Source organism: Pomacea canaliculata, linkage group LG1 (genome assembly GCF_003073045.1).
Source record: "Pomacea canaliculata isolate SZHN2017 linkage group LG1, ASM307304v1, whole genome shotgun sequence".
Taxonomy (NCBI): Eukaryota; Metazoa; Mollusca; class Gastropoda; order Architaenioglossa; family Ampullariidae; genus Pomacea; species Pomacea canaliculata.
In genome coordinates, this window is record NC_037590.1 from 3,410,264 (window position 1) to 3,432,638 (window position 22,375).

General features: G+C 40.8%; 1 protein-coding gene across 2 annotated transcripts; it reads left to right on the forward strand.

Annotated features, from left to right (window-relative positions):
- The first annotated feature begins 1,322 nt into the window (after positions 1 to 1,322).
- Positions 1,323 to 19,126, forward strand: LOC112572783. Of its 2 annotated transcripts, XR_003101068.1 has the most exons (9): positions 1,323 to 1,955; positions 2,045 to 2,118; positions 6,236 to 6,298; positions 6,540 to 6,712; positions 6,880 to 6,942; positions 7,696 to 7,785; positions 8,212 to 8,325; positions 9,315 to 9,443; positions 10,549 to 10,686. XR_003101068.1 is itself a non-coding variant. In XM_025252672.1 (6 exons), exons 2-6 carry the CDS (start codon positions 9,399 to 9,401, stop codon positions 18,585 to 18,587), a joined length of 963 nt encoding a protein of 320 aa, XP_025108457.1. In that variant the 5' UTR covers positions 8,212 to 8,325; positions 9,315 to 9,398; the 3' UTR covers positions 18,588 to 19,126. The 2 variants fall into 2 exon arrangements, 1 of the variants encoding a protein (XP_025108457.1); XM_025252672.1 differs by lacking the exons at positions 1,323 to 1,955; positions 2,045 to 2,118; positions 6,236 to 6,298; ... (1 more) ...; positions 6,880 to 6,942; positions 7,696 to 7,785 and adding exons at positions 14,623 to 14,710; positions 15,387 to 15,499; positions 18,012 to 19,126 and having other exon boundaries at positions 10,549 to 10,689.
- The last annotated feature ends 3,249 nt before the right edge of the window (positions 19,127 to 22,375 follow it).

Sequence of the window (22,375 nt, forward strand, 5' to 3'; positions counted from 1 at the left end):
TTCTTTTCTCTGTCCAATCTGTCACTCAGTGACACATGAAAGCATTTAATAAAAATGAAGGATGAAGGGTAGAATAGAGGAAGTCATTGAAATATCTGCATATGAACTCAAAGACCTTTTCGCGAGATTTGTATTGACAGCACTGGAGTGAAGTTTCCAAACTCACACACAAACACACACATAAACACACACACACACACACACACACACATAAACACACACACACACACACACACACACACACACACACACACACACACACACACACACACACACACACACACACACACACACACACACACACCGCCTCTGATTTTTCTTTTTGATGTTAACTATGTAGCAGGGGACTGAGTAAACTTCACTTATCGCCGTTGTCGTCAGATGTTTGAGGACAGCTGTGGCAAGGTGAGGTGAGGTGTGGTGGCACTTACTGGAGTCTCGCCCACAATGAGTCAACATGCAATCGATGTGAACTCGCCCCGTGATCCACACACGTACATGCAACAGCTTGTGTACACCCTCACGTCTGCCATGGAAGGAGGGAGGAACGGGTTCTGTGGGTTGTCATGGCTCCCGACAGTACACAAGCAAAATATACATTGGATGATGGTGTTCCACGACTTGTGTTCCTACTGACATCAGTTCTTCTCGTCAACTCACTACATCGTCTTTCATCCCCTCTTACCCTCGTTCTCTCTCGTCATTATGCTTCATTCTTTCTCTTGTTTTTCCTCTCTCCACCCTTTGATCAATCGCTAGATAGATATATAAACCTCTTTGTGCCCCCAGTGTCTGAAGCAAAAACCATGAAATAAAGATAAAATTTGAGAACCTATTCTTAGATTACTTATGTCGTTTTTAACTGTGTAATATTTGTTATGCAACGATAAAATTATTATGTTAACATCCTTTTAGACATAATCTTAACACATATACAAATAAAAATTCCTTATTTATACATTTATCTCCAAAGGGAAAATATGATCTGTCATACCACAGACATAGGACTGTCGATCACCGACGACACAGATGCAGATCAGACGAGGGGAGCAACATCTGACACCGACAGCTGTCGCTAACATCGATGTACAGGTCAGCTTCTGAATATAAATATTGACAGCAGATCTTTTAATATACAGACATCAGTCACTCATCTCCTGAGATATCTTGGTCACTAGCTGACATGTACAGAGACCACTGCTGCTCAAAATGTACAAACCATCAGCAAAGCTTATTCTAATCCAACACTTGGACTAAAGAGAAACTGAGGCCAAGCCAGGGTTCGAACCAAGCAATCAATAGGCTTGTCTTGAACGGATGACACGTGTGTATGTGTAAACAGCTTGCACCACGAAGCAGACGACCGCCGGTCGCTCGATTATCCCACAAAACATTCACACCTGTATCCCCCACCACCACCACAACCCACCCAACCTCAGGTAGGCGGCGAGGTGGCCCACACCCTTCGTGCCTTGCATAACATGTCGGCGACTTTCATGTTTTGTGTTCCACACCTGGTCACGGACAAGAATTGTTATTAATGTTCAGAGTCACGTATGAAGAACACCGTTCCTTGACTTTGAGGTTGTCACAGGAAGGTATTAAACAAAGGTTACAGGTGCGAAGGAAGTGTTAGAGACCCGAAAGAAGAAAATCTGTGTCAGCATGTGGGAAGGTTTCAATGTGGATGTCATTCTTGAGGACCTGAAGTACATCTGAAGTTCAGAGTTTGATACTGATTACCTGAACAAAGACTTGAGCGGATAATTACTGTGGGAGGATGTTTCTTTGGACTGCAAATGGCTTCAATTCTTGTTTACTACAACCAAGAGAAGCATGACTGTGCATAACCCCGACTTTTAACAAGAACAGAAGGAAGCTTTGGATGGTGTGAAGCTTGGGTGTGTCTTCTGAAGTCCTCCACGTTTCATTCCCATCTCAGTGCACAAGTTCAAATCTCGTAAACAAAAGAAAAATTGAGTTAAAGAATCCTCGTAAATCGAGATACCTGTGATTATTTTCGACTAACAAAAGAAGCTCTGAAAGTGATGATGTTTTCCAAAAGCTACGTGTGTTTTTTCTTTGCCATTCTCGCGAGATTCGCCGTGAAACCCGCCGGTGAGTACCTGTGTATCTACATGGGTATTGTGTGAAAATATTGTAGTGAGCATGAAAACATGAGCAGTATTAAGACATAATAATTAATAAGAATATAGTTGTTTTTAGTGTGTATTAAGACATGTCTATTTCTTAATTAACAAGACTGTAACTAAAATGTTTTCAAACCGCAATTATCAAACCACACAATAGATGCACGTGTAAAAGTTTTAAAAACAAGATAGTAGAGATATTCCCGTCCTTCCTTGCTGATGACTACCTTGGTGACGAGCACTACGCCTGTCAGCAGCTGTTTTCTTATCATCGATCAGTCCGACAGACACGAGTGTGTCACGTGAACACGTGTATCTATACATACACTGGGCCACAAGTCTGTAAGTACACTGCTCCCCAAATAGTACATTAATGGACATTCGTATTACTGTAGCAGAAATTGAGAGCCACGGACGATGCTCAACTGGCAACAACGTGATTCTGTGTAGGCGGTTCGATTCCGCGGTGTATTAAGGGGAACTATTTTCATTTTGCGGGGAGGATCGGGTGATTTGATGGAAGACATGAAGATAGACGGAGTATGTACCTCGTCTGAAATCACTTGTTTTCTCGCACGAGACCAAGACAAACTATTCCTGCCTCTACAGGCCCTGTGTTTTTATTTTAATACATACAAACAAAAACTGTGAGAGACCAATGAACCTCACATTTATCGCCTTGAATTATCTAACCAAATAAAAACAGTTTCAAATTAATGTCGTTCATCGCAAATAAAATGTAAAGGTAATCTATGAGAAATAAAAATCAATTACTTTCTAACAGCTCGATCCTTGGCTCTGAAAAAAGTAAAGCGTGAATTCATGTGTTTTTCAGTAAAATGATTGTCCCTCCGCCTGAACCTGATTCAAACTGAGCCTACAACAGGGTCACAGATAATTGAACCCTGTCCTTATATTATTTTTTAAATCAAGAAATCGTTTTACAATATAAAAATGGTTCACAAATATTCAGTAAAGCCAATAAAAGTTACATTCACCATCCAAGGTACAGTTTCCACTTCCACAATTTGACAACGATGTAAGTAGTTTCTTTTGCAGAAGACGAAATCTTTGGAGTAGAAATGTTGACTCACAGATTTATTATTTATAACTGCTTTGAAGTTTGACCTCAGTCTCCATGCATTTGGATATAACGGAAACACTATTCTACAGCCATTGGCTTATCGCATTAGAAAGTATTTTTTACAAGAAAAGAGGATTTGGAAATATTCTCTCGCACATCGCTGTCCTGGCTTTTGACCTCTGCCTCCACACGACCTGTGGACCGAGCACGAATGGACGACGAGAGATTTCAGTCTGGCTTTTCATCTCTTCTTTTGAGTGACGATGAAAGGAGCCAAAATCAGCCAAAGACCTCGCACGATGAGGCTGTTCCGCCAATTACATGTGCAAGAGAGTGGTGCGCCTTGATAATGGGGGCGACGATGATCTCCACAAACTGAAAAAAAAAACAAGATGCCGACCTGCCGATTTTCCGATCAAGGGGCGCTATGGCAACAGAGTCCGAGGCATAAGACACTAGTGACGTCATCTTTTTGCGTGTGTTGCTGTCGTTTTGCCGTTGATCGATGACGCAAAAGTGGAGATGAGCGCCGCGTGGGAACTTGAGGACCAGGAGCTCTTCTCGCCAGGTCCTCGGCACAAGACTTGGCAAAGAGAAAGTTCCTCACAGAAATAAATGTCCTTGCGGGTCAACTTCAGCTCACGTTGAAGATTCTCTTCTCTTTCATGAAAGCGAGTTTTCTTTTGTGCCGATCCACTGCATCTCTCCCTCCGTCTTTATTTCTTTCTCTCTCTCTGTCTTCGAGAAATTGTATGATGTACATTAAACCTCTCTTCCTTTTCTGTTATCAAAAACGAAAAAAATAAGGTGAACAACTAGCCTCGCCGTATTCAAATTTCCTCTCTTCGTTTTCTCTGGCAGTGTCTTTCTTATCCGTTATCACATTGTTTACCTGGAAATTAGAACCTAAACGTGAAATAAGTTCTGTTTAATTTTTGTCATCGTATGGGTAGAATGATGATAAGATTTGGCCATCGGCATCCCAAACTCAGCTGGAGAGGCCGAAAGCAAGAAGCTGTCATTTAATACCGAAGCAAAACTAAGAAAATGCAGAGATCAAAGAGTTGTCTTTCCTTTACAAAAAGAAGACATTTTACAGACAAAATTCCGAGCTGTAACCAATTTAGCAGCCTTCCGGCGGCCAAGATAACATTTCTGGTCTGTTGTCGCTCTGTGTCGAGATTTTTGACTTAATGTTTAAATGGGTGGATAAATAGGTAAGAGGCTCTGGCTCCCTCCTTTGATCTTCCTCCGTGTGCTCGCCTGCTATCTTCTGCCTTTTTGCTGTCATCGCCGCTGCCTTGGGATTTTACGAGGCTTTGACTTGCAAGGCTGGCTGGCTGCTTATTTATTTCTTTTTTAAGGTTTCCTTGATGCAGAGAAGCTAGCAGTCATTGCCGAAATTACCTCCCCTTGCCAAGATAACTTTCCGCGCCAGCTGTTCACTTTTATTATCTGTCCTAAGCAGCCTTTAACACTTTCTCTCCTCTTACGTAGCTTACACATGGTGTAGGAAACACGAGGGTTACATTGCTGCTGATTATTTAATTTGTCTAATAGTCTCATTGTTTTTTGTTTGTTTGTTTGTTTTTTATTTATTTGTTTGTTTTTTGTTGTTGTTTTGTTTTTGTCATTTTTTTCGCTTGTTATTTTTTTTTTTTTTTTTTTTTTTTAATTTTTTTTTTGTTGTAGGAGGAGAGCCCTGAGGTGCTTTGCGATGTCGTAGATTAAGGAAAAAATGCAAGATAATGTATAGTTGCTCACGAATTTCTCTCACGCTCAGGGGGGAGCAGTGTTCATTCCACGTTTGCCTCATTGTAAAACTGCATTGAAAGTTCAAACGAGTTCTGAGAAATTTTTTTTTATAGTTTTGTATGTGATATTTTGATCTTTTTTGTCCATTCACATCTATAAACTCTGTCATTTAACATTAAAGTGAATGTCAGAAAAAAAGTCACAGCTGTAAGAGGGCATTTTACAGAAAAATATTTTCCCACTGGCAGCGAGACTAACAAAATGTTGCAGCCTCTGGTGTCCGAGATGGAAGACTGTATTTCTTACCTCTCGGGTTCTGTGGATACTTAAGCTTTGTACATCTTTGTGTCCATTGAAAGCCATTCGCGACTGATCTTCATTTTCATGACATCGCCAAGAAAAGCTGCCTCTTTCTGAGTGAATAGTCTTTTATGTCAAGCGCCATGACAACGACTTCTTCCATTCCTCCTCTCCAGCTGAACAAAGGGACGCAATGCTGCGGAGGCTTCAGGGTGAAATCTTATCTTTTGCGTAATTTCCGGTTCATGCATTTTTGCTACAGCAAAGAGCGAGCTGGTTATCGGCCCTGATGACCAGCAGATCTCTTCTTCTTTCAAAGAGCCTCCGAAGGGAACTAACTCGTGACATGAAATAGTTGTAATGGGACCTCATATCCGAAAACTGCTGAAAGTCGAGAGCCAACGAAATGTTTCCTCTGTGGGTATCTCATGACTGGACTTCGTATGGTCCACTGAATTTTGGCCAGTCACACCCCTCCCCAACACTATCCCCATCACCCCCGCGCGCTCACTTGGTAAATGAACCTGCGATAATAATCAAATTATATGATACAGGTTCGCGATATGATTTGGAAACTAGGGTAGAAATGTAATCAGTTAAAGGTGAGTGGTAATTGTTATTGTTGCTGCTGACACCAATGCGAGACTGTTAGTGGCTGTGGTAGTCGTCGTGGGGCTGGTGATTGTTGCGGCAGTCTGTGATTGTTTCTAAACAATAACAAGACCTCCGAGAGTGACGATGATGAGTATATTAACTCAATTCTCACACACACATTCGATTTAGAAGTTTGCTGCTGACCAGCTTCTGTCTGAGGTCACAATTGAGTTTAAATTTACCATGAGTGAAGCCTTACTGTTCATATTATTGTGAATTGTTGAACAAATCACAGATATGTATATCTGACAGCAAACTGGTTGTTTCACCATTTCTTGGTCTTCTGTTTCAGTCCTCCAAGGATGTAGTTCCCACCTACCTGACTATAAGACGTTTAATGAGACTGAAGAGCCAGGTGAGACCAGCAAAGTTTTACAGAGACATTGAAGGGAATCGTTTTTATTCGCTATCTGGCATTGTTGCTGGTTGTCTATATTTTTGAATTTGTTTTGTCAAATTTTCTTTCTTTTTTACTTTTCTTTCTCTTTCATTAACTGTAGCTAACGAACTTCGCAAAATTGTTTTTGTTTTCTTCTCGCTCTTTTCTTTTCTTTGCTTGTTATGTCCCTTTACATAAATATTGTTCCCATTTGCAGGACTGGTATTGCTGAGAGTCAACGGTGTCGCCAACACCTCGTGGACCGTTACCGTGGTGGATCCGTCCGCTACATTGAACTCTTACTTCAACCTGGAGAAAAGCTCGGACGGAGACAACATCAGTCTTGTCCTCAATCAGACCTTTGACCTGGAAACAGTTTATAAACAGCTGGTTTGCACGAGCTTCTCTCTAAGATTGATTGATTGATTGATTGATTGATTGATTGATTGATTGATTGATTGATTGATTGATTGATTATGTTTGCCTACCTGTCTGCATACTCGTCTGTGTGTATAGATGTATGTTCTAGTGTACTAACACCTGTCGTCTGTGTACAGAATAAGGTTGTGACCAGTATTCGGTGGAAGATCACCTGCCGCCAGATCGGAGATCCAGACATTGTGAGAGTTTCACTTGGTTCTTTTCTTTTTTCTTTTTCCCATAATAAGTTTTGTTTATACTTTGTGCAAATAATTTCTCAGCACGCATTTTGTGAAAACCTTTTCAAGATTTTTGACTTCTTTATTTAGAATCTTTCCCAGTTACATTTTATGTTTACCTAACCTAAGCCTCGAAATTTGTTTTAGTGTTGTTTTCGTACAGTGCCTAGAGACCAACAAAATTCACGCAAAATACGATTCGTAAAAACTTCTGTAGTATTTGCTATCTGGTATTCAAATGCTTTCTTCTTGTCGTCAAGAGGAAGTCCGATTCCACGTTGATAGAAATATTTTTCTGGATGCTCGACTACCTCCCTTTTCTCAACACTGTCTCGGATTATTCAACATAGTATTTGCAATGGCTTCTGAAGTCGACGGCTTGACAATTTTTGGACATGAGACAGCAAGCTAATGTTTCAACAATTAATGTCAGGCAAATTATTCTGACAGTTAACATAACGACATTAAAGACTTAGTAGTGAGAGTTTCTAGGCAAGGACAATATACAAAGAATGAATTGTAGATGTTTAGATGAGTAAGGTTGATGAAAACACTCATTACTTTCTAGAGACAAAGGAGGAGGAGCGCTAGGGGGCAGAATCATTAGCTCAGACAAAATGGAGATAAAGCGTTTCCCGTCTTGTAATGATGTGTCTCAAAACAGAGCCACAAAAAATTCTTGATTATTATAATGTTTTCCTTTCTTGTCTGCAGAATACCGAGTGGTTGGCTTTTGTGGAGCCTGTAAATGAGTTCACGCCCACGTTCGAGAATCTGCCGAGTGGCGGCGTAAACATCCTGGAGGTGAGAGTCGTGGACTTCATTAATGTTGACATTGCATTGCTCCACTGCTGCCACATCACAGTGATATATACCAACATCCCAGTGATAGTATATACCAACACTCATCAGCAAGAGAATTTACATTGCAGTAGTGGTATCTAAATGTTTTAAGAATTGTTTTTTGGGGGAATATCGAGAACATTGTTTATGTGTTCTTTCGAACACGCGGCAAAAGAATTCTTCACACGCTGAACTAAAATTACACAAAAAACGTTCTTGAAAATATTCAAAAAAACAGCTTTTTTTCAGTCTGTCAAAATTATTTCTAACACTTGATGCAGGACCTTGCGACTTTAATCATAGAAGTACACCATGTTGTTAATTTGTGTTTACTGATAATATCTTATTTTTCATTGAGTAACAAAACAATTGAATTTCTCCGAACAGGATGCTCCTGTCCACAGCACCGTCTTGGTTCTCAAGGATTATGTCAAAGATGAGGATGTACACCCCAACCCACTGGGTTTCGACTATGAACTATTACCCTACTCAAATTCTGCGGTAATTGTTTGTAATTTAAATTAATACTCAGAAGTCAGCCATTTATGGACTCTAACAATTGTATGATTATCTTATATTATTCAGATAGCTGAATCCTTTAGCGTTAAAAGGTGGTTTACAGCTAAGTCTTAAGACTATACAAGTAAATTGTGATCACCATAAAAGTAGAAGTTCCCTTCACTCGAAGTACAAAGTAAAACTTATTATTGCAAAACAGAAGTGCAGTTCTTTGACTAGTTGTGACATCGCAACAATGTCAGACAATGTATTGATAAGGCCCCTGACACAAAGCCCAAAAGAATTTTAAAAACTCTGATATCCTTGACATTACAAGAATACTCTCTTTCTTGTTTTTACACGATGCCCATGTTCAGTATTGCTTCTTTGTCTCCCAGAACATCCTCCCACTAGAATTCTCCTGTCAGAATGAGCACGAAGAAACACAAACAAACAAACACCAAGGTGAACCTATAGGAATTGCATGGCGACTTCAAAGATAATAATTGTTTTCTTTGGTCAACATTGACATTGGGCTGGAGAAGCTCGACTTCCAGACACTTTGTCGGCCAAAAGCAGAAAATTCTCCGACAAATAAAGCCTTCAAACACAGCTCCTCCCGGGTCTAGTGATAGAAGGTTTCGTAGAAAATCGAATCACTTCAAGGAAAGAAATAGCAGAGCAGAACATTTGAACATCCTAAATTGTTTACTATTTGCCCATCCACCGTAAACATCTCCGGTTTGATGACACTCACCAAAGTAAGGCGAGGAGAGTTGTGAAACAACAAACTCCATGTACTCTGAAAACATTAAATGTATTTTTTACTTTTTTTTTTTTTTTTTTTTTTTTTTTTTGTTTTTTTTTTTTTTTTTTTTTTTTTTTTTGCTGTAGGTACAAAAAGGTTTTCATGAGACAGATGTGATGTATACAAATCACATGTGTATGTTTTCATGTTTGCACGTGATGTATATATTTAACTCTGTTATCAGGAGGACGGGCGGACCAAGTAAGTTGCGATTGAAGACAGTGTAACGGGCGCCCTCGCTCTCACATCAAGCTTGGATTATGAGGCTATGCCCCCGAGACAGAAGTATTACATGTTGAATGTCTCCTTTGGTGTGAGTATCCTGAGCTTCTACATGGAAATGTACATTTGTCTTCTTTTCTTTATTTTCTTTGTACCTAGTGCAGTGAAGACAAGTCCATCAAGCTGCTACTTCCGCTTGTGTTTAACAGAATCAGGTTTTAATAAATGCTCCAGACAATCAGATCCTAGGTTTGTAGAACCATAACAGAAAATCTCTTTTTCACTTTCACAGTTACAACCGATCAACTGTAATTACTTGAATACGCATTTTTTTTTATAAATAATTTGATTTATTCAAGTGAACAGATTTAACAGCTCAACTTCCTTCTTGTGTTTTGGGAGACAAATGTCAGAGGCTGCATCTCTTGACAACAAGAACAGATCAAGGGATGGAATTTTAGTTTAAAGATGAAAAATTATCCTTCTTGCATTTTAGTATAAGAGTGCTTTGAACAAGCAGTTTCTTAAACAATGTTTCTTTCTTTCTTTCTTTTCTTCCTTTCTTCCTTTCCCCATGCTTGCTCGCCTGATTTCTTAAGCATAATCTAGAACAAGAAATAGTTTTGGCTAGCTCGCCTTCTGGGGTCCGAACTGCCCTTTCACAATGACCGACTGCCTAACCCTGAGTACGAGAGGAGTTAGAGAAGTTGATGAAGTGCGTCATCAACCCTCGTGGGGCTCCGTATGAATCGTGCTCAAGTAAGACCCAGACAGGGCTTAGTGCAGGATTCCTCAATCAAAACCAGGGGCCACATAGCGGCTGTGCTGAAGTCCAAGACCGGGAACACAGTTATATAGTCTAGGTCAAGGCTGCTAACTCCCTGTGCACTCTTCTGTCGTCAACTTACCTCCCTTTTATTTCATACCTCACAAAAATATCGATGCTGTTTGTTAGTTACAGAAAATACATAAAGATCATTTCGATGCACAGTTGTTGTTGTTGTTGTTGTTGTTGTTGCTGCTGCTGCTGCTGCTGCTGCTGCTGCTGCTGCTGCTGCTGCTGCTGCTGCTTGCTGCTGCTTGCTGTTGGAGGATAGAGTTATAACTGTAAATTTCAGTCTGAAGATTTCGACCTCAGAATGCTCGAGGTTTTATCTGAGCTAAACTGTTTTCCAAAACACACATGTACATTGCAGGACAGAGAAGGTCTGACTTCACACACCCTCATCAGGATCAACGTCACGGACGCTGACGACCAGCCGCCGGAGTTCTACGACGACAAGTGCTCCTCGCCCTGCTTCATCTCCTACTCTGCCGCCATCAGAGCGAACTTCACGGTGAGAATGGAGCTGGATGTCTGTCGCCTTATTAACTGAGTCAACTTTTAATTGAGCTTATACTCATGTCACCCCTTCCTCTCCATGCCCAGACCCATGCTCTCTGTTCCACACACACACACACGCATGTAAACGCACAGAGAAAGAAGATGTGTATTGAATGAATTCTTAGTAAAAGTGTTCAAAGTGATAGACATACAAAATAATCGCAAAACCATTGACACTTATAGACGAAGGAATCGTTGTATGGATTTCTCTGTGCCTAGCATCACTTCTCCTACTTCCAGTCCTTACCCAGATTTCGCCAGAGTCTTTTGAAACAGAAAAAAATTGATGAGATGTCATTTTAAAAGCCAATCACCAGCATCTTATTTTTTTTACTTCAGGATTAAATTTAAAATTGTAACTAAAGAGAATTCGATGTTTGTGTGTCAACGAAACATCAATGGACAAAACTCCATAATATTTCTTTATAAAAATGATTACGACTCAAATCTCGATCATTCGTACAATCTTTTCTTTCACTGAGTTAACAGAGAGAAACTGATAAGTTTTCTTCGTGTGAAAGCAGCATGTAACCTGTGGTATCAGTATTTTCTAAGTGTTTTCTGAGCTTGAGTGTAGGAATGATTCGTTGTCATGTAAATGACAATTATTCATTATTTTGTTAAAAATTTCAAACATTTTGCTGCCTTTTATCTCCCCTGACCATCGACGCTCTATTAGTTCTCTAAAGTGTTTTGTTGCTTGTCTGATGATGCTCTGTCAACGACCGTCTCAACCGTCCTCGCCACTTAGTCTTCAGTCAATCTAAGCTGTTGTGGATATAGCCCTGAATGGAGACAACTCGGGTAATTCGGAGATAATTCTGTTGATACTCCACTACATCTCTCCCAGTCTTTCTCTCCTCTCTCACACCACTTACCCATCCGCCCCTTTCTCTCCAGCAGCTTTTCAATTTATCTCCCATTGTGTTTTAGCCTTCACTCCACCTCCCAGACATTTTTCCAGGAGCATTGCAATATCTGGCTTCCCTGATTTCAGCATCTAAAATGTGAAAAGACCTTTTTCTGGCCTCGATATCAGATCCTTGCGTAATGTAGTGCCTGAGCAAATGACTCTGGGTCAGACTGCCCGCTTTTTGTGGGAACTATCTTTACAGAAGTCCTACACCTCCCACCTTCTTCTGTCCTCTAGAGAAACAATGAGATGTCCTTCGGGATTAGCTTCCAGAATTCTGCGGAGTGTTGGACTGAGGATACATATTGCCTGACAGGTTTTTTTTTTTCTTATTCATGTCGATCAGTTGTGAGAGGCACGTGATCTGTCACCAGGTACTAATTTTCTTGGCATCACCATGCAAGGGATCCATATTCTGACCTTTCGGTTCCTGCGGTTAAAGGCCAGAAGGAGGTTTTTGACGAGAACTACAATTAAAGAAAAGGTGAACTCTTGACATCACGGGAATGCTGTATATTAGTAAACTACACAAATTTTAGACAATGTCACTTTATGACAGTGTATGGTAAATGTATTGACAAGTACAGAGTTTACAAATAATATTTTAGTGCGGGCTACACTCTAACCATCTCTACACGTGTGCACTTGTACGACCTTCCTTCCCCCTTTGATGTTTATTAACTTACTTTTTGTAAGATGGAGGTAAGAGCTGTCGAAGTTAGTTGTATATGCCATCACATCTGCTCCCCAGCCTGAAGCACCATCTGAAAATTGCTCGTAAAGATTTTTTTCTCTTTTTTTTCTTATTTCCTTTTTTTCCTTTCTTTCTTTTTTTCTTATTCTTTCTTTTTTTTGCGGTTCGGGGATGTTCTACTGATGTCAAGATTCAAGCTTTTTTCCCTCCTGCTTGATGCGCAGGCAACATCCCTCTGATTTCTGTACTGCGAGTTTTTCTAACAAGCTAGTTTTGTCTTATAAAAATATCTGAGAAACAAAACTAAGCTCAGCTCAATAAACTCAAAAATCCTCACATTCCCGTCAACGCAGTATTATTCCACAAATAAATTACTTTTCTCATTATGCAAACATTTTTTCTTGGATTGAAGGCAACAGACAAAAAATACCCATACCGCAGACCAGCAAGTAAGTGTGTGGCTGCTTCTGTGTATAAATGACTGTAGGTGTGTCTGGTGTTTGTGTGTTTATATGGACATGTACAATACTGTTTTGGGGGGATGTGGGGTGAGGGTGTGTGTACTCATTTCGAACCCTTTTGGCCTCAATTGGCGACGCAGTTGAACCCAGAGCTGCGGAATGAAGGTGTGATCAGACCGCCTGCCATCTATCACATCCAGCGAGCGTGGAGTCACGTGGTACCTCGCTCCTTGCGTCCTTTGTCTGACCCAACGGCCGACAGCTGGGTGGCTGCACGACCTGCCAGCCCGTAATTTCACTTCTTGAACCACAAAGATCATAGAAGGATATCTGTAGTCTTTAATTTTCTCACGTCTGCACCCTTTTCTTGATTGTTGGGAGGATGCAAGTGAGGGCCAATTGGCAACAGGGCGGCGTTCAGGACCTGTAGAGAAGTAAAAAATTAGTTGGGACACAAGTTTATGGCGATAAATTGTTCAGCCATGGAAATAAGTACACGTGCTGTGCACTTCAGTAACTTGTTTTCTTAATGATGGTATTTTCTTAATTTTTTTCACGTTTTTTTTACATATATATATATCTTGTTTAAATATACTATACACATCAGAAAATTTTGGCAGGAGTAATTCACCCATGGATTTCTACCGGATGTGTTTCAGTTTGGATGTTATTGTTCATTTTGATTGTCACTTTATTTAAGTCAAGCTTGTCGGTTGACAACTCGTGCTCAGTTGATGTGTACCATTGTCAAATCTTTGATATTTTCGAGCTGTATTTGTTGAAGACAACTCTAACTTTTATATGTGGAGTAGAAAGGGAAACAAAAGTTTAGACATGAACGTCCCCCACAGAGACCAGGAAGGGTCGGAGGAGTTGTGTTCAGCTTGTCCTTACCGCATGGCTTCCAGAGATCATTCCCTTAAACAGTCTCCTCACAAGGGGAACTGCGAATGAGTTGTATGACTGCCCAGATAGAGGTGTGCACCCTGCGAGCTCTGAGTGATCGTTGTAGTGAACTTCCCACTGCTTCTTTGATCCTCCAAAATCACAGGCACTGTGGCAGTGTTGCATTCCATTTGCCTTTCCTTCGTGGGGTGTTTTGAGAATATTTTATTGAGATTGTCACCTAACTGCCCTTATACATGTGGATCGTAGTCGTTTCTTGTTGGTAATTTATCTAATTACAGAAGACCTTGGCCCTGTTATTACCATGTAAACTTGACATTTGCTCAGGAAGAGCCATTAACAAAGGTTACCACAAGTGCTCTTTAGAAAAGGACTGACTAAAATTCCACTATCCCATCCGTAAAGCTGGGTCGTTACTGCGAGGAACCTGAACATATTGTAACTTGTAGTAAACCTGATGTTACAGCTGTGCCAGATCCTGTCCAGTCCTTCCATCATTGTTATTACAGTCGCCATCCTGATGTGGGTATCTGTCGTTGAGCTGCTGTTCTTTAGAGAGGGTTGCTACCTGTTGCCTGACGACAGTACAAAAACTAGTTTTATAAAGTCTCAATCATCTTTCATGGAATGACTAGCGAATGGAGTGACACCTTGAGGTGTCAAAATTTCTAACAACCTCTCTCTTCATATATTTTTTATTTCCTTCAGCCCCATACAGTTGGCCACGTGTGCATTGACACGTAGATAAGTGTGTGCCCAAAAAGACAGGTAACCATCACAACAGTTCACTCAAGCAGTCATTGGCCAACCACTTGCACCTCCTCATCGTTGATACTTTAAGTATTTTCGACAATTTTATCCACTGTCCTTCGCTTCATCAATAATTACACGATCTGCTTCCTTCTGTCTCAGGGACTCATCTACTGGATCGCACCTGCTGCCATCAAAGCCCGAGACCGCGACACACTGGGCAGTACGGTGATGTTCGGCATCAAGCAAGGTAAGAACCTCTTCTGATCATCATCGTGTATGATGCTTGGGTGGCCAACACCATGTTTTTCTTCAATTGTTTTGTTTGGGTTTTTTTCACTGCTGAAATTTATAAGAAGAGTAAACCCAACCTCTGTCCTGCGTACAAGATACATGCGCTCATCATGGACACCTCCTTTAGTAAGATGGAAATTCATCCGATCAAGGGTTTCACAACTTGTAATCAGTTGAGGTTATTAATCACTAATTAAGATCCTACAACATTCAAGATTGTTACATTAATTAGCTTTAAATGCATGCTTTAATGTGACCAGCGGCTTAGAACTTCTTTGAAAAGCATAACTCTGTTCTCCATTTAACTGTATTCTATATTCATCATTTTCTGCACTCTTCGCATTTTTCTCTCATTCGATCGGTTAAAAAAAACCACACTAGAGCACTGTATGGGGTCGACTTCTCTCTTGTCGCTCCATAAGTGTGTCCACAGGGGAAACAATCATTACACGAATTATGGCCCTTTGTTTTCATCACGTGCTGCTCCAATATTGCGTCTGGACTAGTTTTGTCCTTTTCATACACCTTATTCTCTGGTTTGTTTTTCTCTTGATTATGTTAATGCAATCTCATGCTCAATAAAAAGTTAGAAATAGTCAGACTAATAAAGTATTGGTGTCCTGTCATTCTAGGAGAACCTGCCTCCTTTGTCAACTACCTGACCATCGATCAGATATCTGGCAAAGTCACGGTCACTCATCCAATTGAGGACAGTAACATCACATCATTCCTCTTGATTATCGAGGTAATGAGGACACAAAACTGAAAGTTGGTTTCATTTTTGTGTGTGTTTTCCAATGTGTATGTGTGTGTGCGCGCGCGTACTGTGCATGCCTGTGTCGTTGTGTACGCCCTTCTACTCATTTCCAATTTCTTACGCTGCCCATCAAGAACATATCAGTCATTCATATCATTCATTCAAATCAAACATTCCCGAACAGACATCTTCAAGACTCCAAAGGTCAAAGCTTCCCAAAGCTCCAACAGTTCTTTAGTTTTTGCATCGCCATAAGAACAGACTGAAGACAAGCTCCCAGCACGCAGCTTTGGTCACAAATTACTTGTCTTCTTTTTTTTTCTTTTTTTTTTTTGATGTGTCTGTCAGGTATTTGATAGCTTCCGTTTCTGTTGATGTGCGTAGTGTGCACGAGGTCGCGAGCTATGGTTTTCAAGAGCACGAGTATAGCGATGGTTCTTGTAACCTGAACCTGTCTGTTATCAGCCTCCTACAAACAGTTGCTACCTGCACCATAAGTTCCTCATCTTTTATGGGTGCAAGTACCTCCACATGTTAACTAAATATTATGATAGTTCAGCCTTCCATTTGCTTGGTGGAACTTTTAGACCCAACAGCTACGTGCAGACACAGAGCAAAGGTCAAAAAGTCAGTCAAAAACCAACAACAGGCGATATTCTTTAGTATATCATTAAATTGATATATTAAAGTAAGTGTTGTGTTGGTGGACCGCTGAACAGAGCAAAGAAAGAAAGAACGAACGTCTCTGGAAATTTCTATTTTTCTGCGTACCTTTCTTTCACTCGATTAAGTCAACAGAGCATTGAGCAGCCTCCATAGGGAGAGATGCGTCTAAACATTCTATTATTTTTTTTTTACAAAGATTTTTTTAATTTGTATTCTAGCACCCCATTTGATTAAAGGCCGAAAGCCTGCATTACTAAAGAATATCGGAGTTTTTTTCATATTTCCCACAATTTTCTCTTCTTTGTTTCTCCGTTGCACTCCATCCCACCCCTCTCTCACCAGCACCAGACCCTCTCTTGCTTGTTTTTAAAGAAAGTTGTTTGCTCGTGAGCTCAAAGCCACCAGCTAGCTGGCACAAAAGAGTCTCAGTCATAAACCTCTTCCTCTAGCAAAACAAATCTCAGCTTGTAACCAGATATTGTTCGCTTTTTAAGTAAAAATAAAAGGGAGAAAATATTACCGAAGAAAGTTTCCCGTGGTGAAGAAAGGATTGTAAAATGGCGGCTGTATTCAAGTTCAAAGCAAACCTCGGACCACTCAGTGCTTTGCGTGTTTTTCCAGACAACTGAGACAGGAAGACCAGGCTGACGAGACGAAAAGTTGTTGATGAACACAAGAGACGAGGCTGTTTGGTGGGAAAAACAAACCTCAGATGTTTTGCTTAAACATTTCTTGTCAGTATTTCCAGGTGCTTACCTCAGAGTTAAGACTCCCGTGAAACAATTAGCTTTTGGTGACAGATGTATGTCCCTCGGTGAATATCCGACTACTCTGTAAATTTCCAGATGAAAAATAAATTATCGTCGGTTTATTTGTTTTGTAAGTAATAGTATTTTAAGACCAAATATTTTTTATTTTGTCTTATTTACATTGAATGAGCATAGAACCTGCTCTCACTGATCACTGGTTAGGAAATAGTTTTACCAGTAACTTTCAATCCAGACACACAGTAATCACCGCTTTATGTCTGATATTCAGAAGATGTAAAATTCCCAAGATTGCGAAGACCTTGTGGAGCAGACAAGTTTCACCCGGCACTGACTTTGCTACATTTGGAACATACAGAATCGTCTGGGCTACCTTCATTGCTCTTTTTTAACAGAAAAGATGGAAGGGTTGTGTCCCATTCATCAGACCCTTGGAAATTACATATCGAATTGCCTGGTGGGATGGTCAGAGAGGAATGGATTGCATCTCGCCAGCTCTATTCTTGTGTCTCACCTAATTACCTCATCGTCCATTACAATCTTTCCAGCTCCTCCTGTCGCCGCTTGTACCTCCATGTCATTTCAACAGACACAGGATTCCTTGACAGAAATGGTGATGAGGGAACCTGATTTATGTATCTGACATGAAAGATTGGCCGAACTTGCTTAAGAAGCAGACATTGTAGATGCTTGACAATGCAGAGCACGGGCAGCTTAAAAGAGTAAGGTTTAGCTTTCAGAAAATCGTAAACTTGTCCCGAAAACTGATAAAGATGAGACAGAGTACATTTGCTGCCATTTAGCATAGTAAATGTATGTTTTAAAAACAATTTTTTTTTCAGTGATACACAACAACACCGAGGTATAAACTCCAATCACAGGCCATTGCATTTAATGCGTTTCCACAATTGTCAGAAGGTCTTTGTAGCTCAGTCATCTGCTTCGATTTCGAAATACATGCACTATCATCAAGAACTTTAATCCTGATGATAATTTACCACCTTGTGTATTCTGAGTATAAAGATCCTCTCAAAATAACCAATGGCTTACAAAATGTCTGTTTGCAGGCTTTCGAAAACTCCACCAAGCGGAACTCTGAGCAGACGACACTCTGGCTGCTGGTAGAGGGACGAAATCGAACTTTGCCCACTCTTCCTCCCGAGATAATCTCCATGCCAACAACCTCCTCCAATGCTTTCTACGTGGCTGCTATCGTCATGGCAGTTCTCTTGGCTGTCTTTCTCGCAGCTTTCTTCATTGTCATCATCATTTTCGCCGTTCGTCGAAGCAGGAAGCCCAAACCTCTTTCACCCACAACAGAACGGGTGGTGTCCCCTGGCTCTCTGGACCACTTCCAAGAGACCAACAAATCTGCTGTCGACGTGAGGACTGGAGAGGAAATGGAGGAGAGCGGAAGCCGCACCACCGGGCAAAGGAGAAGGAGAAACTCGAATGACAGCCGGATGGAATTCATGCGCCCGTCATCGCGAGAAAACCTTGCTCCCCGTAAACCCCCAAGAAACGACTCCAACATGGCCGCTTATGATGACACGGCAAGCACATCACGTGACGGAGCGGAAGTGACGACAAGGCCAGGACGGGAGAGGCCACCAGGTGAGGACCTGGAGAAGACCTGCAGGTGACGGTGGAGTGTCGAATCCCTCATTCCAGTCGGACTCTTTGGCTGAGATTGGTCGCACTCGCATGTAGAGCTCACCGGACAAGAAAGTGAATGATGGCTGTTTACACATTCTTCAGTCGTCTGCTAGAGACTGTTTACAAGTCCTATGAGTCTTGCGGCTACCAATGGTTTTACAAATCTTGTTGGGACTTAGTTAAAGGTGTACCAGACTGCAGTATTAGTTGTTAACAGATGATTGGGTTGACTTCCATACGGGATACCATATTCCAAACTCTGAATGAATATCGCGCTTTACGCTCGATGTGCACGCATAGATAAAAAAAAAGTTAATCGACTTTGTAGTCCGGTGGCCGTATAGGTATGAAGCGAGAGTAAGTCGTTTCCCTATGGAAAAGTCGGCAACTCAAGAAAAAAGTATTGTTTTCGTAGTTCACAATTCCACGCGCCGACCCATTGGACACTACTTCTGGTTCTTTCCTCTCAGACCATCTTTGCCACCTCTTTATTAATACAGATCAGAGGTTAGGGTAGTAATCATCTGCTTGGTATGTACACCACTAGGGGAACGACTTGCCTTTGCTTCAATCATACGATCCATGTATATTAAGATAGCTTTATTTGTATATATGTACATAGTAATATGTTAATTTTGCAATTGATTTAAGATAGGTTGGAGGTAGGTATGTCATAGGTGACCTGCATTACCTGGATGCTTCCTGGGACCACAAAGTTACATCTTACAAAGAGGAGATGGACTCTCAAAGCATGCTTCAAATGAATGGACACCGAGATCCTAGTCCATCTCCTGAGATAGAAACCTAACGGGAGACTGTCACATGACCAACAGGCGACAGATGTCTAGGTCCCAAGAATACGACTACAGGCATCTCTTTCAGTGTTGATGACCAGATGCATATCTGGCAAGTCATCGTTGAACGGAACATCTGGTCCACTAGTCTACTTCGGAAAGCGATCACAGAAAATCATTTGTAAAGGTTTTAGAAAATAAATTATCAAGAAACGCTAGCACACAATGCAGGTTTGTAGAAATAACTTAGATAGTTTTTAACTGGTGTTCATCTCTCTGGTGAGACAAGTTTTTCATGGGTATTGAAAAATCATCTGATCGCATGTTTGATATCCTGGAGTAGAGTAACTATGAATGAGCGTGTGAACCATTCTACATGGCATCTACAGGTCAACTTCTCGTTGACTTTCAAGTCTTTGTTGTCCTCAGTACTTGTGGTGGTTGTGAGCCAATGAACTTCCAAGCAAAAGGATAACCTAATAATTACAGCAGAAACGCCGGGTGGGTACCCGTGTTACGGAGAGTACTTTCTACCTACTGTGGGGTTTGTACCCGACACCTTGAGGATCAAGGAAGGTGAGGAAGAGAGGGCAAGGATATGGCACCTCACAAAAAAGCTGATCTGGAGAGTACTGGTGTCTTTAACACCTCTTCCCTCGACAACCCTCGAGTCACGTGACGACACTGACTATTTTAACCTACTTTTCTTTATAGGGGTGTGTTGTTTCAGAGGTACATTCACATAAAATATAGAGAAGCCCACGTTGAAGGTTTACGTTTCCTTTAAGTCTGACATTTCTGATGAGGTTCTTGGCAATTCCTTTTTGTGTGTGTGTGTGTATTAGATTAAAATCGTTGTCTGAACTACCTATTACATTCCACTGTCTTCGTGAAGGATATAAAGGATATATATATATATTGTATATAATATCAAATTATGTTATGTACATAGCGAAATGTACATATAACACCATCGTGTATGTTTGATATACATGTGATATAAATAAATCACGTAGTCCTAACCAATAAAGTTTAATATTTATCTCCTCACTTGTACGTGCTCTGTAACGTGACATGACTACAGCACATGAGACAGTCTAAGCTGCTGATTCGGCATAAAACATCAGGATGCAGCGACAACTGTTCTATTGCACCTTTTTTCCATCCTTGTTTTCGCTAATGACTTCGGGTGGAATGTGTCCCAGTGGGTTACTAGCTCCTGATTGTACATCAGGGCCTGTCATTGGGTTCAGAAACACACAAGCGCTCGCACACATGCACATAGAACACAATGACACATTCACACACAATGTATGTATGCATGACTACCTGTGTAGAATATATTGTACATCTGTGCACAGATAGGTTGTGGTAATGAGGGCTTTTCATTTTTTAATATATTTTTTTTCATATTTACATCTTGTGATCTCTCGGGTGAGATATTCTTCCTCGTACTGCAGCGTTGGTAGAGGAATCGGCAATATAGTCCTGGCGCTATATTTAGTGTCAACCTACTCTGATTCCCTCACCATGGAGATGTGAACACTTGGACACATATGTTCCGAAGCTGTGAGCTTCGTAAAAATAGGCAAAACTTTAGTTTATTTTGTTATTGCAGCTTTCTGTGTAGTAAACAAATGTCTGAACTAGATAAAACAGACTTATAGCAGACAATTTTCCTAATTTCTACTTTTTCTGCTGAATACAGTCATTCGTTTGTCCATCGGAGGCCGAGGATGGCAATCAGTTTGCGAAAGTTCAGAGTTTAGTGAAGTTATGAAGTGTCTGATGAGGCCAATCCGGGCCTGGAAAAGTCACCCACATGTGCAGCATACAAGAAAAGGTTTAGCAGGCTTGGACACTTTGGCCTCGAGAGTTGAGCATCTGATTTGCTGTCATCACGTGTCTGGCCTCAGGTACACGGGTCCTGGGTGAGGACAAGGACTGGTGGTCCAGGACAAGGATTGGTGGTCCAGGACAAGGGCCTCCCAGCTGGCAGCATCGATGCCAAGGTCTTCAAAAGTAGCTTTCACATTGTCTTTGTAGCACTTGTTTGCCCTTATGATTGTGTTCTTCTTTGCCCTATGATTGTGTGCCTTAATATTGCAAAAGGTTACGTTTTGCGAAACGGAATTTTCGAAGCAACAACTGGTTCGCAAAGAATTTGAAATAAAGAGACAACAAAGTAGCGGTCTCATGAGATCTGTAAAAATCTGATTGAATTTAACGCAGCAGTTCCTGAATCGCAGAAAAAAATATTCTGGCTTCAAAATGACTCGATTTCTCGAAAAGACTGATCGAAATAAAATCAGCAGCGACATCAACAAAATAAAACCTGAAGCCACTCAAACTAATTGGACAATCTGAAGAAGAATTATTCCTTGTAGAGGCAGGCCGTATCGCTTCGTGAAAGAAACAATGTCATCGAAAATCAGACAAAAAGCAAACTCCTCCACTCGCAAACTGCCGCCCACCTAATCAAAGAAGCAGATCCATCCAGTGAACACTGATCTTGTCACAGGTCAGCAAGAAGTGTGAAAGACAGTACCTGGAGTAAATTTCGATTTCACCTGCTTTTTGAAAAGGCTTTAAAACATTGTTTTTCCATGAGGTCACAGAAGTAAACTGGTCGTCATGAAAACAAGGTCCAAAAAATGGTAATTAAGACCTGTCTATGATTTTACCCCCAAAAATAGAAATTTCGGGAAAAATAATCATTTTTGCGAGAAACCATTGACAAGGATGTTCTTTTAACTAAACACCAGTGTTGAGCTAAATTGCATGTTTGACTCAGGTGCGGCTTTAAAGTAGCAGTTGATAGTAATTAAATTATATTTAACTAGCGAGAAAAAGGGGAAGCCACTCAAAGCATAAAACGCATTGCAAGTGTCAGCAACGTAGAAAATGTTTGTCTGACTGACAATTAAAAACATGAATTAAATGTCGAATGTCGGAAACTTCTTTCTATTGAATCGACAGAG

What these genes read in the sequence shown, in the direction of transcription:
- LOC112572783 (XM_025252672.1), top strand. Translation starts at nt 9,399, where the DNA reads ATGCCCCCGAGACAGAAGTATTACATGTTGAATGTCTCCTTTGGT. An exon ending in GATGTTCGGCATCAAGCAAG is followed by an intron (nt 14,711 to 15,386) that starts GTAAGAACCTCT and finishes CTGTCATTCTAG; the next exon opens with GAGAACCTGCCTCCTTTGTC. An exon ending in CATTCCTCTTGATTATCGAG is followed by an intron (nt 15,500 to 18,011) that starts GTAATGAGGACA and finishes GTCTGTTTGCAG; the next exon opens with GCTTTCGAAAACTCCACCAA.